Source organism: Trichomycterus rosablanca, chromosome 9 (assembly GCF_030014385.1).
Source record: "Trichomycterus rosablanca isolate fTriRos1 chromosome 9, fTriRos1.hap1, whole genome shotgun sequence".
Taxonomy (NCBI): Eukaryota; Metazoa; Chordata; class Actinopteri; order Siluriformes; family Trichomycteridae; genus Trichomycterus; species Trichomycterus rosablanca.
Window position 1 is genome coordinate 4569222 of NC_085996.1, and position 18448 is coordinate 4587669.

Here is an 18448-nt window from a genome sequence, read left to right on the forward strand (position 1 = left end):
GACCAAATACATAATTACTGTTACAGGCATCACATTCTAATCTACACCGATCAGCCATAACATTAAAACCACCTCCTTGTTTCTACACTCACTGTCCATTTTATCAGCTCCACTTACCATATAGAAGCACTTTGTAGTTCTACAATTACTGACTGTAGTCCATCTCTTTCTCTACATGCTTTGTTAGCCCCCTTTCACCCTGTTCTTCAATGGTCAGGACCCCCACAGGACCACCACAGAGCAGGTATTATTTAGGTGGTGGATGATTCTCAGCACTGCAGTGACACTGACATGGTGGTGGTGTGTTAGTGTTTGTTGTGCTGGTATGAGTGGATCAGACACAGCAGCGCTGCTGGAGTTTTTAAACACCTCACTGTCACTGCTGGACTGAGAATCGTCCACCAACCAAAAACATCCAGCCAACAGCGCCCCGTGGGCAGCGTCCTGTGACCACTGATGAAGGTCTAGAAGATGACCGACTCAAACAGCAGCAATAGATGAGCGATCGTCTCTGACTTTACATCTACAAGGTGGACCGACTAGGTAGGAGTGTCTAATAGAGTGGACAGTGAGTGGACACGGTGTTTAAAACTCAACCAGCACAACACACACTAACACACCACCACCATGTCAGTGTCACTGCAGTGCTGAGAATCATCCACCACCTAAATAATACCTGCTCTGTGGTAACAAAGCATGCAGAGAAACAGATGGACTACAGTCAGTAATTGTAGAACTACAAAGTGCTTCTATATGGTGGAGCTGATAAAATGGACAGTGAGTGTAGAAACAAGGAGGTGGTTTTAATGTTATGGCTGATCTGTGTATATATGTACACTCCAGCATTTGTAAGTCATCGATACTATGAGCACTCGTACCATGACTGATTTGCTTTTGCACCTTGGTTATACTGTGTCGGTCCTTTTTGACTTCGGCACAGAAAACTTGACGAAGCTGAAACGTGGACATGTCCAAATACATCCCGATTCTTCTGTTCTTTCATGCATCTGAGATGATCTCAAGTTTCAGGGTTTCAGTTCAAGTCTCAGGTTGCATTTCCTGATGCAGTGGTGGACCGTCTTCGGTAAAAACGTTTTTCCGAAGTTCTCCCGAGCCCATGTGGCCTAGAAAAGACAAAATCACGATAGATTCTCATGCAGTGTCGCCTGAGGGGACAAAAGTAACACACACATGGACAGAGGTTTCTCCAAACTGTCTAAATGTCTTCACAATATTATGCACGGTAGATGGCAACAGACGTAAATTATATGCAGTGATGTGTTGAGTAATATTCTCCTGTAGATATGGAAAGTACGTTGTCACACCTCTAGGGAGTTAAACTTCGGGTCACCCTGTCAAACTTCCAAAGTCACGCTGTTCCACTGTACTCAGATCTTACTCCTGCACGCACCACGCCCGACCCCCACCGAGCCCCAGCGTCAGCGAGGCAGCATTCTCCTCCAGTTTGGTATTGATATGTAAATCAGTGCTGCTGCAGCCTCCCGCCAGCTCGGACACCCGCCGAGCTCAGAGCCGAGCTGGATTAACACTCGTCCGTCATCATCCGGCTTCATCCCGCTCTGAATTCCTGCTCTGAGCCACGATGAAGGACGAGTCTCAGCGAACGATTCCCTCCGAACAGCGTATAGTAATGAGGGGCCGTGATGGACCGCTCTTCCCTCCGCCTGCTAATGAGTTTGTTAGCACAATTAATTAGTACGAGTCGAATTAAGACGCGGTAGATACGCGCGGAGCATTGTTAGCGTGCAAATGATCCACGGCGAACGGCTAATAAGTCGCTTAATCTAAACCGGAAACGGCGAATCACTATTCAAGCTCTGTTTAGCAACACAGATCACACAGGATTCACTCTCTATCTGTCTGTCTATCCATCCGTCTGTCTGTCTATCTATCTATATATTTATCTGTCTGTCTGTCTTTCTATTGATCAGTCTGTCTATCTATCTATCTGTCTGTTTATCTATCTGTCTGTCTATCAGTTTATCTATCAGTCTATCAATCAGTCTATTTATCTGTCTGTTTGTATGTCTATATGTCTGTCTGTATGTCTGTCTATCTATATATCTATCTATCTGTCTATCTATCTAATCTATCTGTCTGTCTGTCTATCTGTCTATCTGTCTGTCTGCCTGTTTATCTATCTATCTATCTATCTATCTATCTATCTATCTATCTATCTATCTATCTATCTATCTATCTATCTGTCTGTCTGTCTGTCTGTTTGTCCGTCTATATATCTATATATCTCTCTGTCTGGCTGTCTATATATCTATCTCTCTATCTGTCTAATTGTTTACCTGTCTGTCTATCTATCTATCGCTCTGTCTGCCTGTCTTTCTTTCTGTCTGTCTGTGAGCCCGTGGTTTATTAATTACAGAATCATGATGATTCTCATGCAGTGCTTGGAGAACTTGTCTCTTGAGGGTTTCGATGGGTTGCAAGGCTGGAAACAAGACAGAGATACTCTGTAAGGTCATAAGTATGTGGACACCTGACAATAAGCTGTTGCTTTTATTATATTATTGATTTTATAGACCTCTTGATGGGCAGGTATTCCACTAGTCTGTAGAAAGTATGTTGTGTTTTTAAAGACGTCATGTGAGCCTGAATTGACCGGTGGTCAGGTGTAGCGAGTAAAAACAACACGAGTTCCTGTTGGTAAACAAACGAGTAAACAAAAACAGCTCCGGTGTCTTATTTAATCCGATACGACCTTTACAAAATCAGAATCGGCTCTGTGGAAATCGGAGATGCTGCTCTGTGGGGGGTCTTTCTCTTACAAAGCTCTGGGATCCTGGGTGGCTGCAGGATCTGGCTGTACTTTTCTCTGCTGTTTGGATTCAGCTTCAGTCAGGAACCCTGTGAGGAACCCTGTCAGGAACTCTGTCAGGAACTCTCTCAGGGACTCGTCCCTATAAAGAAAAGTGCTGAGAACACACACTGCTGCTGCTGAGGAATCAGGAGGAGAATTCAGATGCTGAGCGGAGCCTGAAGCCGAGAGAAAAACATCCAGATCTGAAGGACCCGCCCGAGAGGAGAGACGATCGAAAGCAAACAGGAGGATGAATAATTCCGGAACTGTCGACCTGGGTCTTTTTCCTCCAGCGTGAACCAAATATCAACGACTTCAGTGTAAATGTCAGTGAGACACGCAGGAGTAAGCCCAGATAAACTTTATAGCAATGTTTCAATAATACCAAAGTATTGGGACGCTACTTCTAACTTTTAAATTTGTGTGATCAAGCCACAACTTCATTTATATAAAGTAAATGATGTGCTTTCATCTTTGCAAGACTTTAAAGTAAGTCTGTGGGATAAAGGATAAGGTAAGGTAAGGTAAGGTAAGGTAAGGTAAGATAAGATAAGATAAGATAAGGTAAGACAAGATAAGATAATAATAAGATAAAGATAAAGTTAAGGTTAAGTTAAGTTAAGTTAAGTTAAGTTAAGTTAAGTTAAGTTAAGATAAGAAAAAGAAAAAGAAGAAATAAGATAAGGTAAGACATGATAAGATAATAATAAGATAAGATAAGATAAGACAAGGTAATATAAGGTTAGGTAAGACAAGACATGGTAATACAAGACAAGGTAAGATAAGACAAGAAAAGACAAGATAAGATAAGATAAGATAAGATAAGACAAGACAAGGTAAGGTAAGATAAGACAAGAAAAGAAAAGACGAGATAAGACAAGGTAAGATAAGACAAGGTAAGGTAAAACAAGATAAGGTAAGACAGGACAAGAAAAGAAAAGACAAGATAAGATAAGACAAGGTAAGATAGGGTAAAGTGAGGTAAGATAAGAATAAGAAGATATAAGATGAGATGTTTTATAGTTTATTGTTTTATAAAAATGTATTACACAGATTAAATGTAGTGCATGTGGTTCAGGTTAGTTCAGGTTAGTTCAGGTTAGTTCAGGTTAGTTTAGGTTAGTTCATGTTAGTTCAGGTTAGTGCAGGTTAGTGCAGGTTAGTTCAGGTTAGTTCAGGTTAGTTTAGGACACCGAGCTTTTCTTCTTGTTTTTATAGCGCTCGCTCTGTGCTGGAACAGAAACAGGAACGTTCCTCCCCCAGTTCCCGAGTTGGAAACATTTTATTTCTCTAATTTCATTGATTTATTTTATCTGTTTGAAACCGCCGAGGCTGAAACACGTGAATTTACTGCGCGCTGTAAATATTCTCATCCTAAAATCCGACCGAAACTGGAGCCGAGGCCAAAAACAGCTCTGAAACCGGTGTAACGTCGTAACCACCCGATTTAAACCGTCCAGGATTTAATCGCTGGCATGACGAGCAGTGAAAATCTGCACCGATCTGTTTTTTCTGTCTGTAATTATTACTGAAAAAGTATTTTACGTGTTCCGCCGCTCCTGCCGCCCCGCTAAGCAGGCTGTAATTAATGCCAGCGTATTGGCATGCATCAGTGGCGCCGAGCCCGCGGTGCTTTATTTCTGCTCTCACCTTGCTTTCATTTTAAGCGAGTGGGCGTACGAACTGAAATAACTCCAACAAAGCGCTTCAGGGAGGAGATGCTAACTTTTCTCTTTAAAATATAACAGAAAATAATAAAAAACCTCACGTGCATTTTTCATCAGTACGCCAGGTAACATCAGCACCACCTACATGCCAATTACATGCACATTTTTAACCAGGTACATGATTTATGCTGAAGTAAGACGTTAACGTTCACTTAGGGAACTTTTTACCTGGAGATCTGTATAGCGCACGGAGAGTCTCGCACTGATCTCCGTAATCCCCCGTCTACTTGCAGCAGTTATGAGGAATCTCTGTGGCCCTCACACTCTTAGATGGGACAATCATTGTCCGTATAGCGCACGGAGAGTCACACACTGATCTCCATTATTCCCCGTCTACTTGTGGCAGATATGAGGAACCTCTGTGGCCCTCACACTCTTGACACAAGCATTGTCCGTATAGGCGCCCGGCTGGATGATAGCTGAGCTGAGATTCAAACCCACAAGTTTGAGATGTTAGATCTGGTGTGCTAGTGTGTTTTACTGCTGTGTCATGATTTCTGCATCTATCTATGCTCGGATCTATTCCACAAGCTCACCAGCGCTGAGATCCAGTCTCAAATCTGTAGAAAAGGTAAGCGGACGAAGGCCAGCGATGGTCTGGCTACCCTGGGCTGGTGACCCTGACCCTTAAGCGGCTGATGGGAATGAAAAAGAAGGTTTCTCTGTCCAAGGTAGCTTTTATTAATTGTAGTTGGTTTTTTATTGCTTTTTTGTGAGTTTTCTGATAATATACAGGGACAGTTCTAGCTTGTAGTACCTTAGCGGTTAAGGTACTGGATTACTAAGTTTCACCACTGCCAGGTTGCCACTGTTGGGCCCTTGAGCACGGCCCTTAACCCTTAATAGCGTAGATAGTATACTGTCACAGTACTGTAAGTCACTTTGGATAAAAGTGTCTGCTAAATGCTGAAAATGTAAATGTATCTTCTTCTTCTTCTTTCGGCTTTTTCCCTTTTTCAGGGGTCGCCACAGCGAGTCATCCTCATGATCGCTCATTGATTTGGCACAATTTTTACGCCGGATGCCCTTCCTGACACAACCCTCCCTAATTTATCCGGGCTTGGGACTGGCACTACAATGCACTAGTGCATCTAGCGGCTAGGTATCTATAGGACAATTCAGTGTTTCCAATTAACCTGGTGGCATGTTTTTTGGACTGTGGGAGGAAACCGGAGTACCCGGAGGAAACCCACGCGGACACGGGGAGAACATGCAAACTCCGCACAGAAAGGACCCGGACCGCCCCACCTGGGGATTGAACCCAGGACCTTCTTGTTGTGAGGCGACAGTGCTACCCACTAAGCCACCGTGCCGCCCTATGAAAATGTAAATGTATACGGGTCAAAAATATACATACAGCAATTATGATTTGTGTTATTTATAATGAATACATTATGAATAATTATGAACTGCTGACTTGTTTTGCCTGCATTAATAGTGTTAATTGGATTGCAAGAGAAGCAAAACTGAAGAAAAATGGCCATACATGGACATAAAACGTCATTTCAACAGTGACTCTTGTTTTCCAGCAGCTTCTAATTAATAATAAACCTATTTGTGTGATTTTTAAGCTCAAAAACCAAAATTTTAAGCTTTCTACACCACTGATTTATTCATTTAGTTCCATGAATAAAATTGTTTTGCCTGAAACCATCATTTTATTGTGATAAATAGTTAAATAGTTAGTTAACTGGTATTAATTGGCCTCCCAATGTTCACCCACTACATCAGCGGACGTTTCTTTGCACCACGGACCGTTTCATATACGATATAATTTTACAGACCGGCGGGGGCGGGAGGATTTAAAATAAAATTATACGACATGACTGAAATAGGTATGTATCAAACACGTCAAGGGGAACAGACTGGGCCGCTCAGGTGGCGCATGGGTAAAACACGCTAGGACACCAGAGCTGAGATTTTGAACACATCGTATTAAATCTCAGCTCTGCCATCCGGCTGGGCTGGACGCCTACGTGAACAACGATTGGCTGTTGTTTATAGGGTAGGACAAGCCAGACCAGTGTTCCTCATAACTGATGCAATTATGACCTCTGCTGGTTGGTTGATGGTGCCTGCACGGGGTCGAGGAATACTGCGCTGATCAGGGTGTGTCTCTCCGTACACAAAGCTGATCCGCATATGAACGCGCCTTATGCAGGTGAAAAGATGCAGTCGGTACTACACACGTGTCGGTCTCGACCGTTCAGCATCAGTAGAGAGGAAGCATAATGCAATCGGGTACCAGTCCGTGGTCCGGTGGTTGGGGACCACTGCACTACATAACATAGCAGACATGTCACCCTTTAAACCTGTACATTAAATATTCGAAGAAATGGTCAGTAGTCGTGTCCAGAAATCTCTAGAAAGTCATTTTTTCCTTCCCAAAGACTCCGGTCCAATACTGGAGTGTTAATACCTCTAACGCTTCCCTTAGGTCAGGCCTGCACGTCTTCACCACACAGAAAAGCGTTCGATTAGCCGTACGGTTGACATGCAGCGTCTGACGGTCAGCAATCAGGCCGCGCTGTAAAACTGCACGACGTCCCGTTTCATGTGTTTCACAGCTCGTAATAAATCTGACATAATGGCTCTGACGGGGTACGGGCGTAGCAGCCAGCCGTGCATTATCATCAGATTTGTGCTGACGTACTTCTTTCTGTCTTTCAGGATGAAGAGGAGCGAGGAAGCCTCGATTCGGGAGCCATGGATGAACGCCGGTGCCTGAAAGTGCCGCCTCGCAGTCCGGGTGATGAACGGCTGCTCCGGATCCGACTGTCCGCCGCGATACCCGATCCTTAACATGCCGTGTTGGGATTTTATATACGCAGACGTTCGGAGGCCGCTGGGTCAGGACGGTGGATCGACGGCCTGAACGGAGAGGGTATGTTCCTGGCGAGCGAGCTCGGTGGATATCTCTCTGTCGGACGTTTACCTTGAAGTCCTGCGGTCCGTGGTAATAAGGTTCCCCCCTCGCTGCGGAAAAAAACATGGCATTAGTCGATACGTGCTGAGGTGTGGTTAGCCCGGAGTCCCAGTATTTAAGCCGGATCAATGGACGGTTGAAGAATAATGAGCTCTTCTGCTTAGAAGGCCAGAGAGGAGGCGACTGCCAAGATCAAGCCGTGAGCTGCTTCCTTTTATCTTTCTTTAACCTTCGTTTGGAATAATTAAAAAAACTCTAATGACCTTTATCTGACATATTATAGACCTGAACTTGTCACAAAACCTCACTGAGTCTTTCTTCTGTGGATTAAATGTCAACGGCGTCGTTTTTCAGGTCATCGTAACATAAATACAGAAGAAGGAAAAGTCTGGACAGGTTCAGGTACCTCAAACCTCAAACTTCACCTCGATTCATCTCCAAGCTATCGTGGAAAGTGACGACATTGAGGTGGTGAGTCGGTGGTGGCCCTCGCCATGGTGCTGCCACCACCGGACAAACGGCACGTCTGTCTCACCACCATCGTCATCATGACCAGCATGGCGTTCATGGACGCCTACCTGGTGGAGCAGAACCAGGGTCCGCGCAAGATCGGCGTCTGCATCATCGTCCTGGTCGGCGACGTGTGCTTCCTCATAGTGCTCCGCTACGTGGCCGTCTGGGTGGGGGCCGAGGTCCGGACGGCGCGGCGCGGCTACGCCATGATCCTCTGGTTCCTCTACATCTTTGTCTTGGAGATCAAGCTCTACTTCGTCTTCCAGAACTGCAAGGCGGACCGGAAGAGTCTGGAGACGGTCGCCAGGAAGGCGCTGACTTTACTTTTGTCGGTCTGCGTCCCGGGACTCTATTTGGTCCTGGTGGCTCTGGACAGCATGGAATACGTACGGACGTTCAGAAAGAAAGAGGACATGAGGGGCAGGCTGTTTTGGGTGGCCTTGGACCTCCTGGATTTGCTCGACATCCAGGCGAACCTTTGGGAACCCCAGCGAACGGGGCTGCCCATTTGGGCGGAGGGGCTGATGTTCTTCTACTGCTACATCCTCCTCTTGATCCTACCCTGCGTATCCTTGAGCGAGATCAGCGTCCAGGGTGAGAACGTGTCCCTGCAGAAGATGATGCTCTACCCCATGCTCAGTCTGGTCACCATTAATGTAGTGACCATCCTCATACGCGGGGTCAACATGGTGCTCTTCCAGGACAGCCGCGTGTCTACCATCTTCGTCGGCAAGAACGTGGTAGCGATAGCCACCAAAGTGTGCACCTTCCTGGAGTACCGGAAGCAGTCCCGGGAGTTCCCGCCGCGCGAGAACGCGACCGGCATCCCCATGGAGATCCAGCCGAACTCCGTCGGGCACGGGCAGGTTTTACCGAACGCCACGAGCCTCCCGCACGAACTCACGCCCGTGCAGGAGATTCTGGACACATGACTGAGCAAACAATTAGCATCGGCAGACAGCGAGGCTCTGTCCTTCCGTCCTGGCAGAGTTTTATCAGATCGGTTCAGTGCATGAGTTTCTGATTCAGACTTGATTGAGTTTCTGGTCAGACTGACAGCAGGTCAGATCCAGAACATTTCCAAGAACGCTTAACTGTGCAGAATCTTTCTGATGTTGTTTTTTTCTCCTCTCCTCTCCTACCTGACCCAATGGATGTAAGCGTCTCTAAATCGGCTCTCGGAACGTAAAAGGACTTTGGCCGAGATGAAGGACAGCGAAAGCAATTATTGATTCCCGTCCGAGAGAATTCGGCTCTTTGGAGACGTCTGTTTCGGTCGGGTTCGGTCCGTCACGATGGAGAGTAATTGAGTCTTCAATTGACTTCGAGTTAAGTATGAGGGGTTCGTGAGGTTCGCCAGGATTCAGTTTGGATAACAAGATTACAGGGGGTGGGGGGTGTTAGGAGTTCATTTTAAGGACCCCAGCACACAGGGGGGAATAGAAAGTGCGACTGGTCTGAATAACGTTTATAAAATATATATCAAATGAAATATCTGTGTACATTCCCTCACAACAAGCCTTGAGAGTCAGTGAGAGTCAGTGAATGCACTTGCAAAGCATATTTGGGTAAAATAATTCAATTATTATTATTATAATTATATATATTATTATTATTATGTACCCGTGTGATTCGTTTTTACATTTTATGTTAAAATACATTTAATTAAAAAGATTCTTAATTCTTGTCTATTGTGTGGTTGTATCCTAATAGGCGAGTCTGAACAACCAGGTTCATATGTGCACTATATGGACAAAAGTACTGGGATATATGGGATATACTGGGATATATATAGTTTTACAATTACTGACTGTAGTCTATCTGTTTCTCTGCATGCTTTGTTACCCCCTTTCATGCTGTTCTTCAATGGTCAGGACCCCCACAGGACCACCACAGAGCAGGTATTATTTAGGTGGTGGATCATTCTCAGCACTGCAGTGACACTGACATGGTGGTGGTGTGTTAGTGTGTGTTGTGCTGGTATGAGTGGATCAGACACAGCAGCGCTGCTGGAGTTTTTAAACACCTCACTGTCACTGCTGGACTGAGAATAGTCCACCAACCAAAAACATACAGTCAACAGCGCCCCGTGGGCAGCGTCCTGTGACCACTGATGAAGGTCTAGAAGATGACCGACTCAAACAGCAGCAATAGATGAGCGATCGTCTCTGACTTTACATCTACAAGGTGGACCAACTAGGTAGGAGTGTCTAATAGAGTGGACAGTGAGTGGACACGGTATTTAAAAAATCCAGCAGCGCTGCTGTGTCTGATCCACTCATACCAGCACAACACACACTAACACACCACCACCATGTCAGTGTCACTGCAGTGCTGAGGATCATCCACCACCTAAATAATACCTGCTCTGTGGGGGTCCTGTGGGGGTCCTGACCATTGAAGAACAGCATGAAAGGGGGTAACAAAGCATGCAGAAAAACAGATGGACTACAGTCAGTAATTGTAGAACTACAAAGTGCTTAGCTGATAAAATGGACAGTGAGTGTAGAAACAAGGAGGTGGTTTTAATGTTATGTCTGATCAGTGTATATCTTATATATGAACCTCAATGTAACAGACAAAAGGGGGGAGCACTGGTCCGCTGTGGGAATCCACTTTACTGGGATTTTTGACCTAGAATTAAACTGGGGTACCAGTAGAAGCCAGACATTGGTGTGAACTGCACAGACTTTAACCAGAAACATAATCAAACCCTATAAATCACTTCTGATGGTTGTTATTACCAGTAAGGCGACTGGCTTTATTTTATTGGGGAACTTTCTGTAATACAACCGCCAAGTTCAGCATTACGAGCGTTCCCGGACCAATGGCGGGTAAACGGGCGATGCCAGAGAAACCCATTAGAGTATTTTGTGGACGCGGGGTTTTGGGCAACATCCAGCTTTTAATTCAGACTGCTACTGGCACTGAACGAGAAATAAAGCAAACGCCACCAGGACAGGAGTGCCACTCTGACGGGCAAACATTCACTCATTAATGGGTCTGTCTGAAAACCCTCCCGAGAAGAGGGCGTGTCTAAATTCTCAGATTCCTTAAAATGCTCCTACTGAGGCGCCTTAATTCTGAGTGATAATCCGACTAAATGACGAGGGAGCGTCCGGGGAATCCCAGCATTCAGTGCGGCACGACTTTTCTCACCAAAAATGCCAAACGTGGCGGATGGATATAACACGGAGCAACCAACGGAGTTCTGTTCAAATGTAAATAAATTCTTGTTGATGTTTAATGTGTATAAAGGTGCAGGAGTGTCGTTTATTTGTAACACAAGCGTTTTCGGTACACGGAGGGAGAAGTTAGCTGGCGTGCTAGTGGGTTGTGCCGCCTCAGCCCGTTGCCAGTAAGCTAAAACCGTGCTGACGTAATCAGCGTATCTCTGTCTAAGTAGAGCGTCTAAATAATCTGCCTTATGAGCTCCAGGCATTATTAGAATCCTCTCTTCTGTGGCAGTTAATCAGGTAGGTAGTAGGCAGCAGGGAGAACTATATGGATAAAAATATTGGGACACCGGACCACGATCTGAAATGGCATCTGGGCACACAGAAAGTTTGAGTACTTGTATATGTTGGTTATATGCGGTGAGGGTGCAGTAGTAGGAGGAGGAGGAGGAATCAGTCGTGTCTGAGAGACTGAGAGACGATTACAGTCCAGATTTAGCTCCATCTGATTTCCACCTTTTTGGACGCTCAGACAAGCTTTAAGGGGAAGAAAATTTTCATGTGATGATGATGTGAAAGCAGCGGTGCATCAGTGGCTACGAGCTGAACCAAAAACGTTTATGCTGACGGCATTAAAAAGTCGGTACGACGCTGGAAAAATGCACCGGAAGGCGACGATGTAGAAAAGTGACGCCCACCCGCATATCATCCTGTTTTTGGCCGTATGATGTAGAAACGTCACCTGATCTTGAGCTTCTTAGCTATCAAAATATGCTGAAACACATACATTAAAAATTAGATGCTTTTGTCCATATAGCAAAGTTTGAAGGATTATTTCCCTTCCGAATTCTGGCTGCCATCAGGAAACTGAAATGCACCGAACGCCACCGAAGTTAAAACAATCGCGTCAGCAAAACGAGCAGAAAGAAAGTAAACGATGATCTCTGGATACAAATAAATCAACAGGAAGCCATCAGCAGCCGCTCACCTTCTCAGTTCTCACGCGGCCAGGATGGCGTCCGTAAATCAGAAGATATGTGCATCAGGAAATGAACGGCGCCCTCCATCCGCGGGCCGGTAAAAGCCCCCTATCTCAGTGGCGGTGATTGATACGGCATCTGTAATGGCATGATATATTCAACCCCGACTCCATTAATCCGGCACCACGTGGATAATGTGAGGCGCGTCCCGATGCCTGTCGGGTGATGAGTTATATATGTTTAGCGGGCGATGCTGAGTGGACACTTTCGGTCAGATGTACCCGGCCGCCCCGCTCCCTTCGTGCCAGGCTGAGCCTCGTAGAAACGGAACGACGCTCCCGCCGAGCGCTACAGCCGGAATTATTAGAACCGACGCCCGTTTCATTTGAACTACAGCACGAGTGCTGATCCGGAGGTAAATCAAGACAGCGCTATAACACGCGGTCAGTTAGCACGTCTTGCTTTGCTGTTGTTTACGACGAGCGCCATATCCCATTCCCGTGCATTTTATTTCTCTGTTAGTTTGCTCCGGCTACTCCGGTCATTTATCTCCACTCGCTAAACAAACATGTGACGTAGAACGCCATCCTGAAACGGCGGGAACGGCGGGACCGTGATGCACGGCTTGTCGTAGCAGGTACACGCTGCTTCGTTAGCATTTCATGGCCAATCAAGGCGATAATTATGCTAACGAGGACAAACGCTCGCTGTGCATGAACTTAAAAGCTTTTCTCTTTTTATGACTAAAGCAACTCCGGGTGCACTATATGGACAAAAGTAAGGTGTAATAAACAGCCCAACAGGTTAGGGAAGGTCCTTTCCTGCTCCAGCATGCACACGCTTTATAAAGACAAACAGAAACTCGAGTGTCCTGCACAGAGCCCTGACGTCAGCTCCACTCAACAGCTCTGGGATGAATCGGTACATCAACTGAGACTTTCTTAACCAAGATATACAAATGCTTATTTGACTGAATGGGCACAAATTCCCACAGAAATACTTTAAACTCTTGTGAGAAGCCTTCTTCTGCAGATAGAGGTCACTATCTGTTTTACTACTACTACTTTTGTTTTTGAAACGGGGCGTCCGACAAGCTCACGTCACGATCAGGCGTCCAGATACTTTTGGTCGTATAGCGTATATACATGTAAAGGTGCAGGAGGCATGAGGGCATTAATGTGTGGGCTTCCTGTCAGGATGCCGGTCTATAAAAAGCTCGTGCCCAGAAGAAATAGATCCTCTTCCATTCAGGAATAAAAAAAATGCGAATGGTTTGACTGGAAATGAGGTCCTGGTGTGAATCGGAACTCCCATAATTTATTCTGAAAAGTATTTATGGATTTTCAATTTCATCCGAAGCTGCTGCATCATAACGGAGCGGTTCTGAAGGATGGAGAAATTCAGTGGAAAAATAGAAACTGCACCTGAGGAAACACGGAGGTTATGATGCAAAAACGCTGCAGTTATTACGAGCTAATGATAAATATATGGGCAAAAGTATTGGGACACCCATTTTAAACAGGGCAGTTGTGGCTCAGTGGTTAAGATACTGGACTAGTAATCATAAGGTTGCAGGTACTAGTCATAAGATGGTTATGATGGAATCATGAGGTGGTTAAGGTACTAGTAATCATAAGGTTGCAGGTACTAGTCATAAGATGGTTATGATGGAATCATGAGGTGGTTAAGGTACTAGTAATCATAAGGTTGCAGGTACTAGTCATAAGATGGTTATGATGGAATCATGAGGTGGTTAAGGTACTAGTAATCATAAGGTTGCAGGTACTAGTCATAAGGTGGTCATGATGGAATTATGAGGTGGTTAAGGTACTAGTAATCATAAGGATGCAGGTACTAGTCATAAAGTGGTCATAATGTAATCATAAGGTGCTTTAGGTACTGGTAATCATAAGGTTGCAGGTACTAGTCATAAGATGGTTATAATGGAATCATAGGGTGGTTAAGAGACTAGTAATCAAAAGGTTGCAGGTACTAGTCATAAAGTGGTCATAATGGAATCATGAGGTGGTCATAATGGAATCATGAGGTGGTTAAGGTACTAGTAATCATAAGGTTGCAGGTACTAGTCATAAAGTGGTCATAATGGAATCATGAGGTGGTTAAGGTACAAGTAATCATACGGTTGCAGTTACTAGTCATAAGATGGTTATAATGGAATCATAGGGTGGTTAAGAGACTAGTAATCAAAAGGTTGCAGGTACTAGTCATAAGGTGGTCATAATGGAATCATAAGGTGGTCATAATAGAATCATAAGGTGGTCATAATAAAATCATAAGGTGGTTTTAATGGAATCATAAGGTGGTCATAATGGAATCATAAGATGGTCATAATAGAATCATAAGGTGGTCTTAATGGAATCATAAGGTGGTTAAGGTACTAGCAATCATATGGTTGCAGGTACTAGTCATAAGGTGGTCATAATAGAATCATAAGGTGGTCATAATAGAATCATAAGGTGGTCATAATAGAATCATAAGGTGGTCATAATAGAATCATAAGGTGTTTAAGGTACTAGTAATCATAAGGTTGCAGGTTGAACACAAACAGCACAGCAGGTCTGGCCTGTGCAGGTTTATAGGTGTGCTTTATTTAGAACTTTATCATTCCTTTATTAGTTTTAGCAGGCGCTCTGTATTGTGCTCTGACTTCCCGACACACATTAACCCGACGTTCAACCACAGGCGTCGTTTATAAGGCGTCGTTTAACAGGTTGGGTTGAAGCATCTCTGTACTTCTCTTTATTCTTCCAGTGATATTTGCTTCTCTGATTGAGGGAGAACATTTATTTCTCAGAGACGCCCGGATGCTGAAGTGATGAGCCTTAAAAACCCGCCGCGATCATTTACTGTCACAAATAGAAAACATTTATAGCTTGTTCCTGCAAAGTGTTTGTTGGGCCACTGGGATCGATTCTCGCCCCAAGGTTGGTCATTTTACGAGGTAGCTCTGGCTGTCTCCTACTTCCCAAACGCATGCAGAAGGTACAGTAGATTGGCTGCTGTACACCTATCCCCTGTCATATGCCCCAGCTTTGAGTGAGTGAGAGAATAAGTGAGTATAGTTCAGTCGGCGGTGATCACAGGACCGGATCCGTCCCTCAACCCTCCGGCGCTTCATCTCTCGTGAGGATTCGTCCCTATTAACATAATTATGAACCTGATTGCTTCTCCGGCCGTGAAAATCCAACAAAAGCTCAATTTTCTCACAGGTAATGACTTTCTCCCGGGTCCATCACGGAGCGACTACCCAAAAAATATGCATAATCAGGAGCGATCAGAGAGGGGGCACATACTTTTTCACAGCATCGTATGAGCATCATATGAACTTAATGAAGCAGTTTATCGTACCAATTTATATGCTTAATCTCAGGGTTCATATCACGCTCCATAAATTATTACACTATATTATTATTACACAAAAGTATTGGGACGCCCCTTCCGATTTTTGAGTTCTATGCTCACAGCTTTGCAGCAACAGTTTAGGGAAGGCCCTCTCCTGTAAGTTTTAAATGTCAAATACAGTCATGGACAGTCATGGACAATTCACTTGCACATTTGGACTGTGGGAAACCCACACAGACCTGGGGAGAACATGCAAACTCTACACAGGAAGGACCCGGACCGATCTACCTGGAAATCAAACCCAGGACCTTCTTGCTGTGAGGCGAGCCACCGTGCCACCACTCAACAGCTCTGGCAGGACAGTTGTACCCTAGTGGTTAAGGTACTGGACTAATAATCAAAAGGTCGCCGGTTCAAGCCCCACCACTGCCAGGTTGTCACTGTTGGGCCCTTGAGCAAGGCCCTTAACCCTCAATTGTTTAGACAGTATACTGTCACAGTACTGTTTAAATGCTGACAATGTAAATGAATGAAACATCAATGGAACATCAGTTGAGGTTTTCTTGACCATCATCAGTGCCCCACCATACACACGCTGTCATCTTTTGTCTGAACGGGCACAAATTCCCACAGACACACTTCAAAGTCTTGTATAAACCTCTTCTCAGAAGAGTCATTATGAAGAGTCATTATGAAGAGCACTGAGTCATTTCCCCCGGACACAAATGACTCACCACAGCCTCCGTCCACGTCGGACCTTCCCAGTACCCGCTCCAGTAATAAAATAGGGCATTTACTGGCACACTGTGTTTCTCCAGAGAAGCAATCAAGCTCATAATGATGCTGATTCCTACAAATCCTCGCCGCTCCTCATCACGAAAGCTTTTAATTCATCAGAAACGTCGTCACGTCCGAAGGTAAAAGCCATCAGCGTGTGGGTGTGACTGCGGGCACGATGATTTATAGTAAAACCCGTGCCAGGACCTGACAGATTCCTCCCTGCCAAGGAGAGAAATGTCTAATTTTGCAGTGGGAGCCTTGGAGTGCGTTAGCATCCCATCAGCTCGTCCCCAAAATATTTATGGATCCTCTGGCAGGGAAAGATCGACCTGTCCTCATTCGAGCGGCATTATTGCACAGCCACCCATCATCCACGCAGCACAGATTAACACCCCGGTAGGTGGATCTTAAATTCAGCAGTAGGGTGGCATGGTGGCACAGCGGGTAGAACCGGAGACCTGGACCTGTCCGTATTGTCTGTATGGAGTCTGGTTTAGTTTCTCTTTGTTCATGTAGGTTTCCTTCTGGGGCTTTGTTCTCCTGCAGGCTCTTCCGTGTAAGGGGGTGCTATTGATTAATGCTTTACCAAGGTGTAACCCTAAAGAACAGTGTCTGTAGAGAACATGCTAAATGCTTCAACCTGATCAGCTCGGCAAATAAAATCCAGGTCCTTAGAGATAACACATTTTTAATGAGGTCAAGGTTCTGTGTAGGGCACTGTAGGTTACCCTGCTTTGGTTTGGACAGGGCAGGGTCTTCCCCAAACTGTTACCAAAAGGCAATAGGTGTTGTAGAGACACCTGGCCTTGGTGATTAGGAGGAATGTCTACATCATTTTGGCTGTGCTTGTGGGAGAAAAGGTCAAGAGGCTGGCACCGGAGCATAGCGTGACCCTCTGTATACATTTCTGTAAGAATCCACCGCTGGCTGGAGTAAAGACATGTCATAATGGAGACTTGGAAATGACTAAATTAGGAGACAGAAGGATGCAGAAACCTCCATGAGAGGGCTGCCGAGGGCTGCTGAGGGCAGCAAGGATCTGTCAGACACCAGCACCGAGAGCAGAGATGCTAATCGTTATCAGGTGCTTCGTTATAATTAGGACGGCAGACAAAAGACAGAGGACGTGAACATGTGGCGTAACATCTGTCATTAGCTGAGACCAGAACCGCCGGGCCGTGGACCGAGGGTAAGCTCGTTAATTCCTCGGCCTGCGGTGAAGCTCATTAGAGGAAATCAATCAGATGAACCCGCGGCACATGCCCAGACATCCAGCGCACATCAGTAATGACATGGTAATGATGTCCATATATGAGGTTCCTAACACTGTAAAACTCTATTTGGCCAAAATGTGCGGACAAATGACCATTAGCTTGTTGTTTATCCCATAGGTATTTAAGAGGGGCGTACCCTCAATGAAGCAGAAAATAAATTCCAACTCCAGCTGGCCCTGTGTGGAGAAAACGGCCCTTTTAGTTCCTTAAGCAACCGTTGTGCCAAATTAAATTGATAATTGGCTTTAATTAGACTAGACACATCCAAGATTCATTGGTGCCGCCCTGTTTAATCCCTGCAGATCAGCCAGAACATATCTGGAGCTGCTAAGCTAACAAGTCCAACAAATAAGAAATAATACCATATACTGCTGGAGTTTTTAAAACACTGTGTTTACTCACTTTCCACTCTATTAGACACTCCTACCTAGTTGGTCCACCTTGTAGATGTAAAGTCAGAGACGATCGCTCATCTATTGCTGCTGTTTGAGTCGGTCATCTTCTAGACCTTCATCAGTGGTCACAGGACGCTGCCCACGGGGCGCTGTCGGCTGGATGTTTTTGGTTGGTGGACGATTCTCAGTCCAGCAGTGACAGTGAGGTGATTAAAAACTCCAGCAGCGCTGCTGTGTCTGATCCACTCATACCAGCACAACACACACTAACACACCACCACCATGTCAGTGTCACTGCAGTGCTGACAATGATCCACCACCTAAATAATACCTGCTCTGTGGGGGTCCTGTGGGGGTCCTGACCATTGGAGAACAGCTTGAAAGGGGGTAACAAAGCATGCAGAAATTCAGATTGACTACAGTCAGTAATTGTAGAACTACAAAGTGCTTCTATATGGTAAGTGGAGCTGATAAAATGGAC

General features: G+C 45.2%; 1 protein-coding gene across 1 annotated transcript; it reads left to right on the plus strand.

Moving 5' to 3' along the window:
* The first annotated feature begins 7860 nt into the window (after nt 1-7860).
* tmem121ab (transmembrane protein 121Ab) lies at nt 7861-9685 on the plus strand. The gene has a single exon (XM_063000995.1). It carries the CDS (start codon nt 7981-7983, stop codon nt 8929-8931), a length of 951 nt encoding a protein of 316 aa, XP_062857065.1. The 5' UTR covers nt 7861-7980; the 3' UTR covers nt 8932-9685.
* Nucleotides 9686-18448: the final 8763 nt, after the last annotated feature.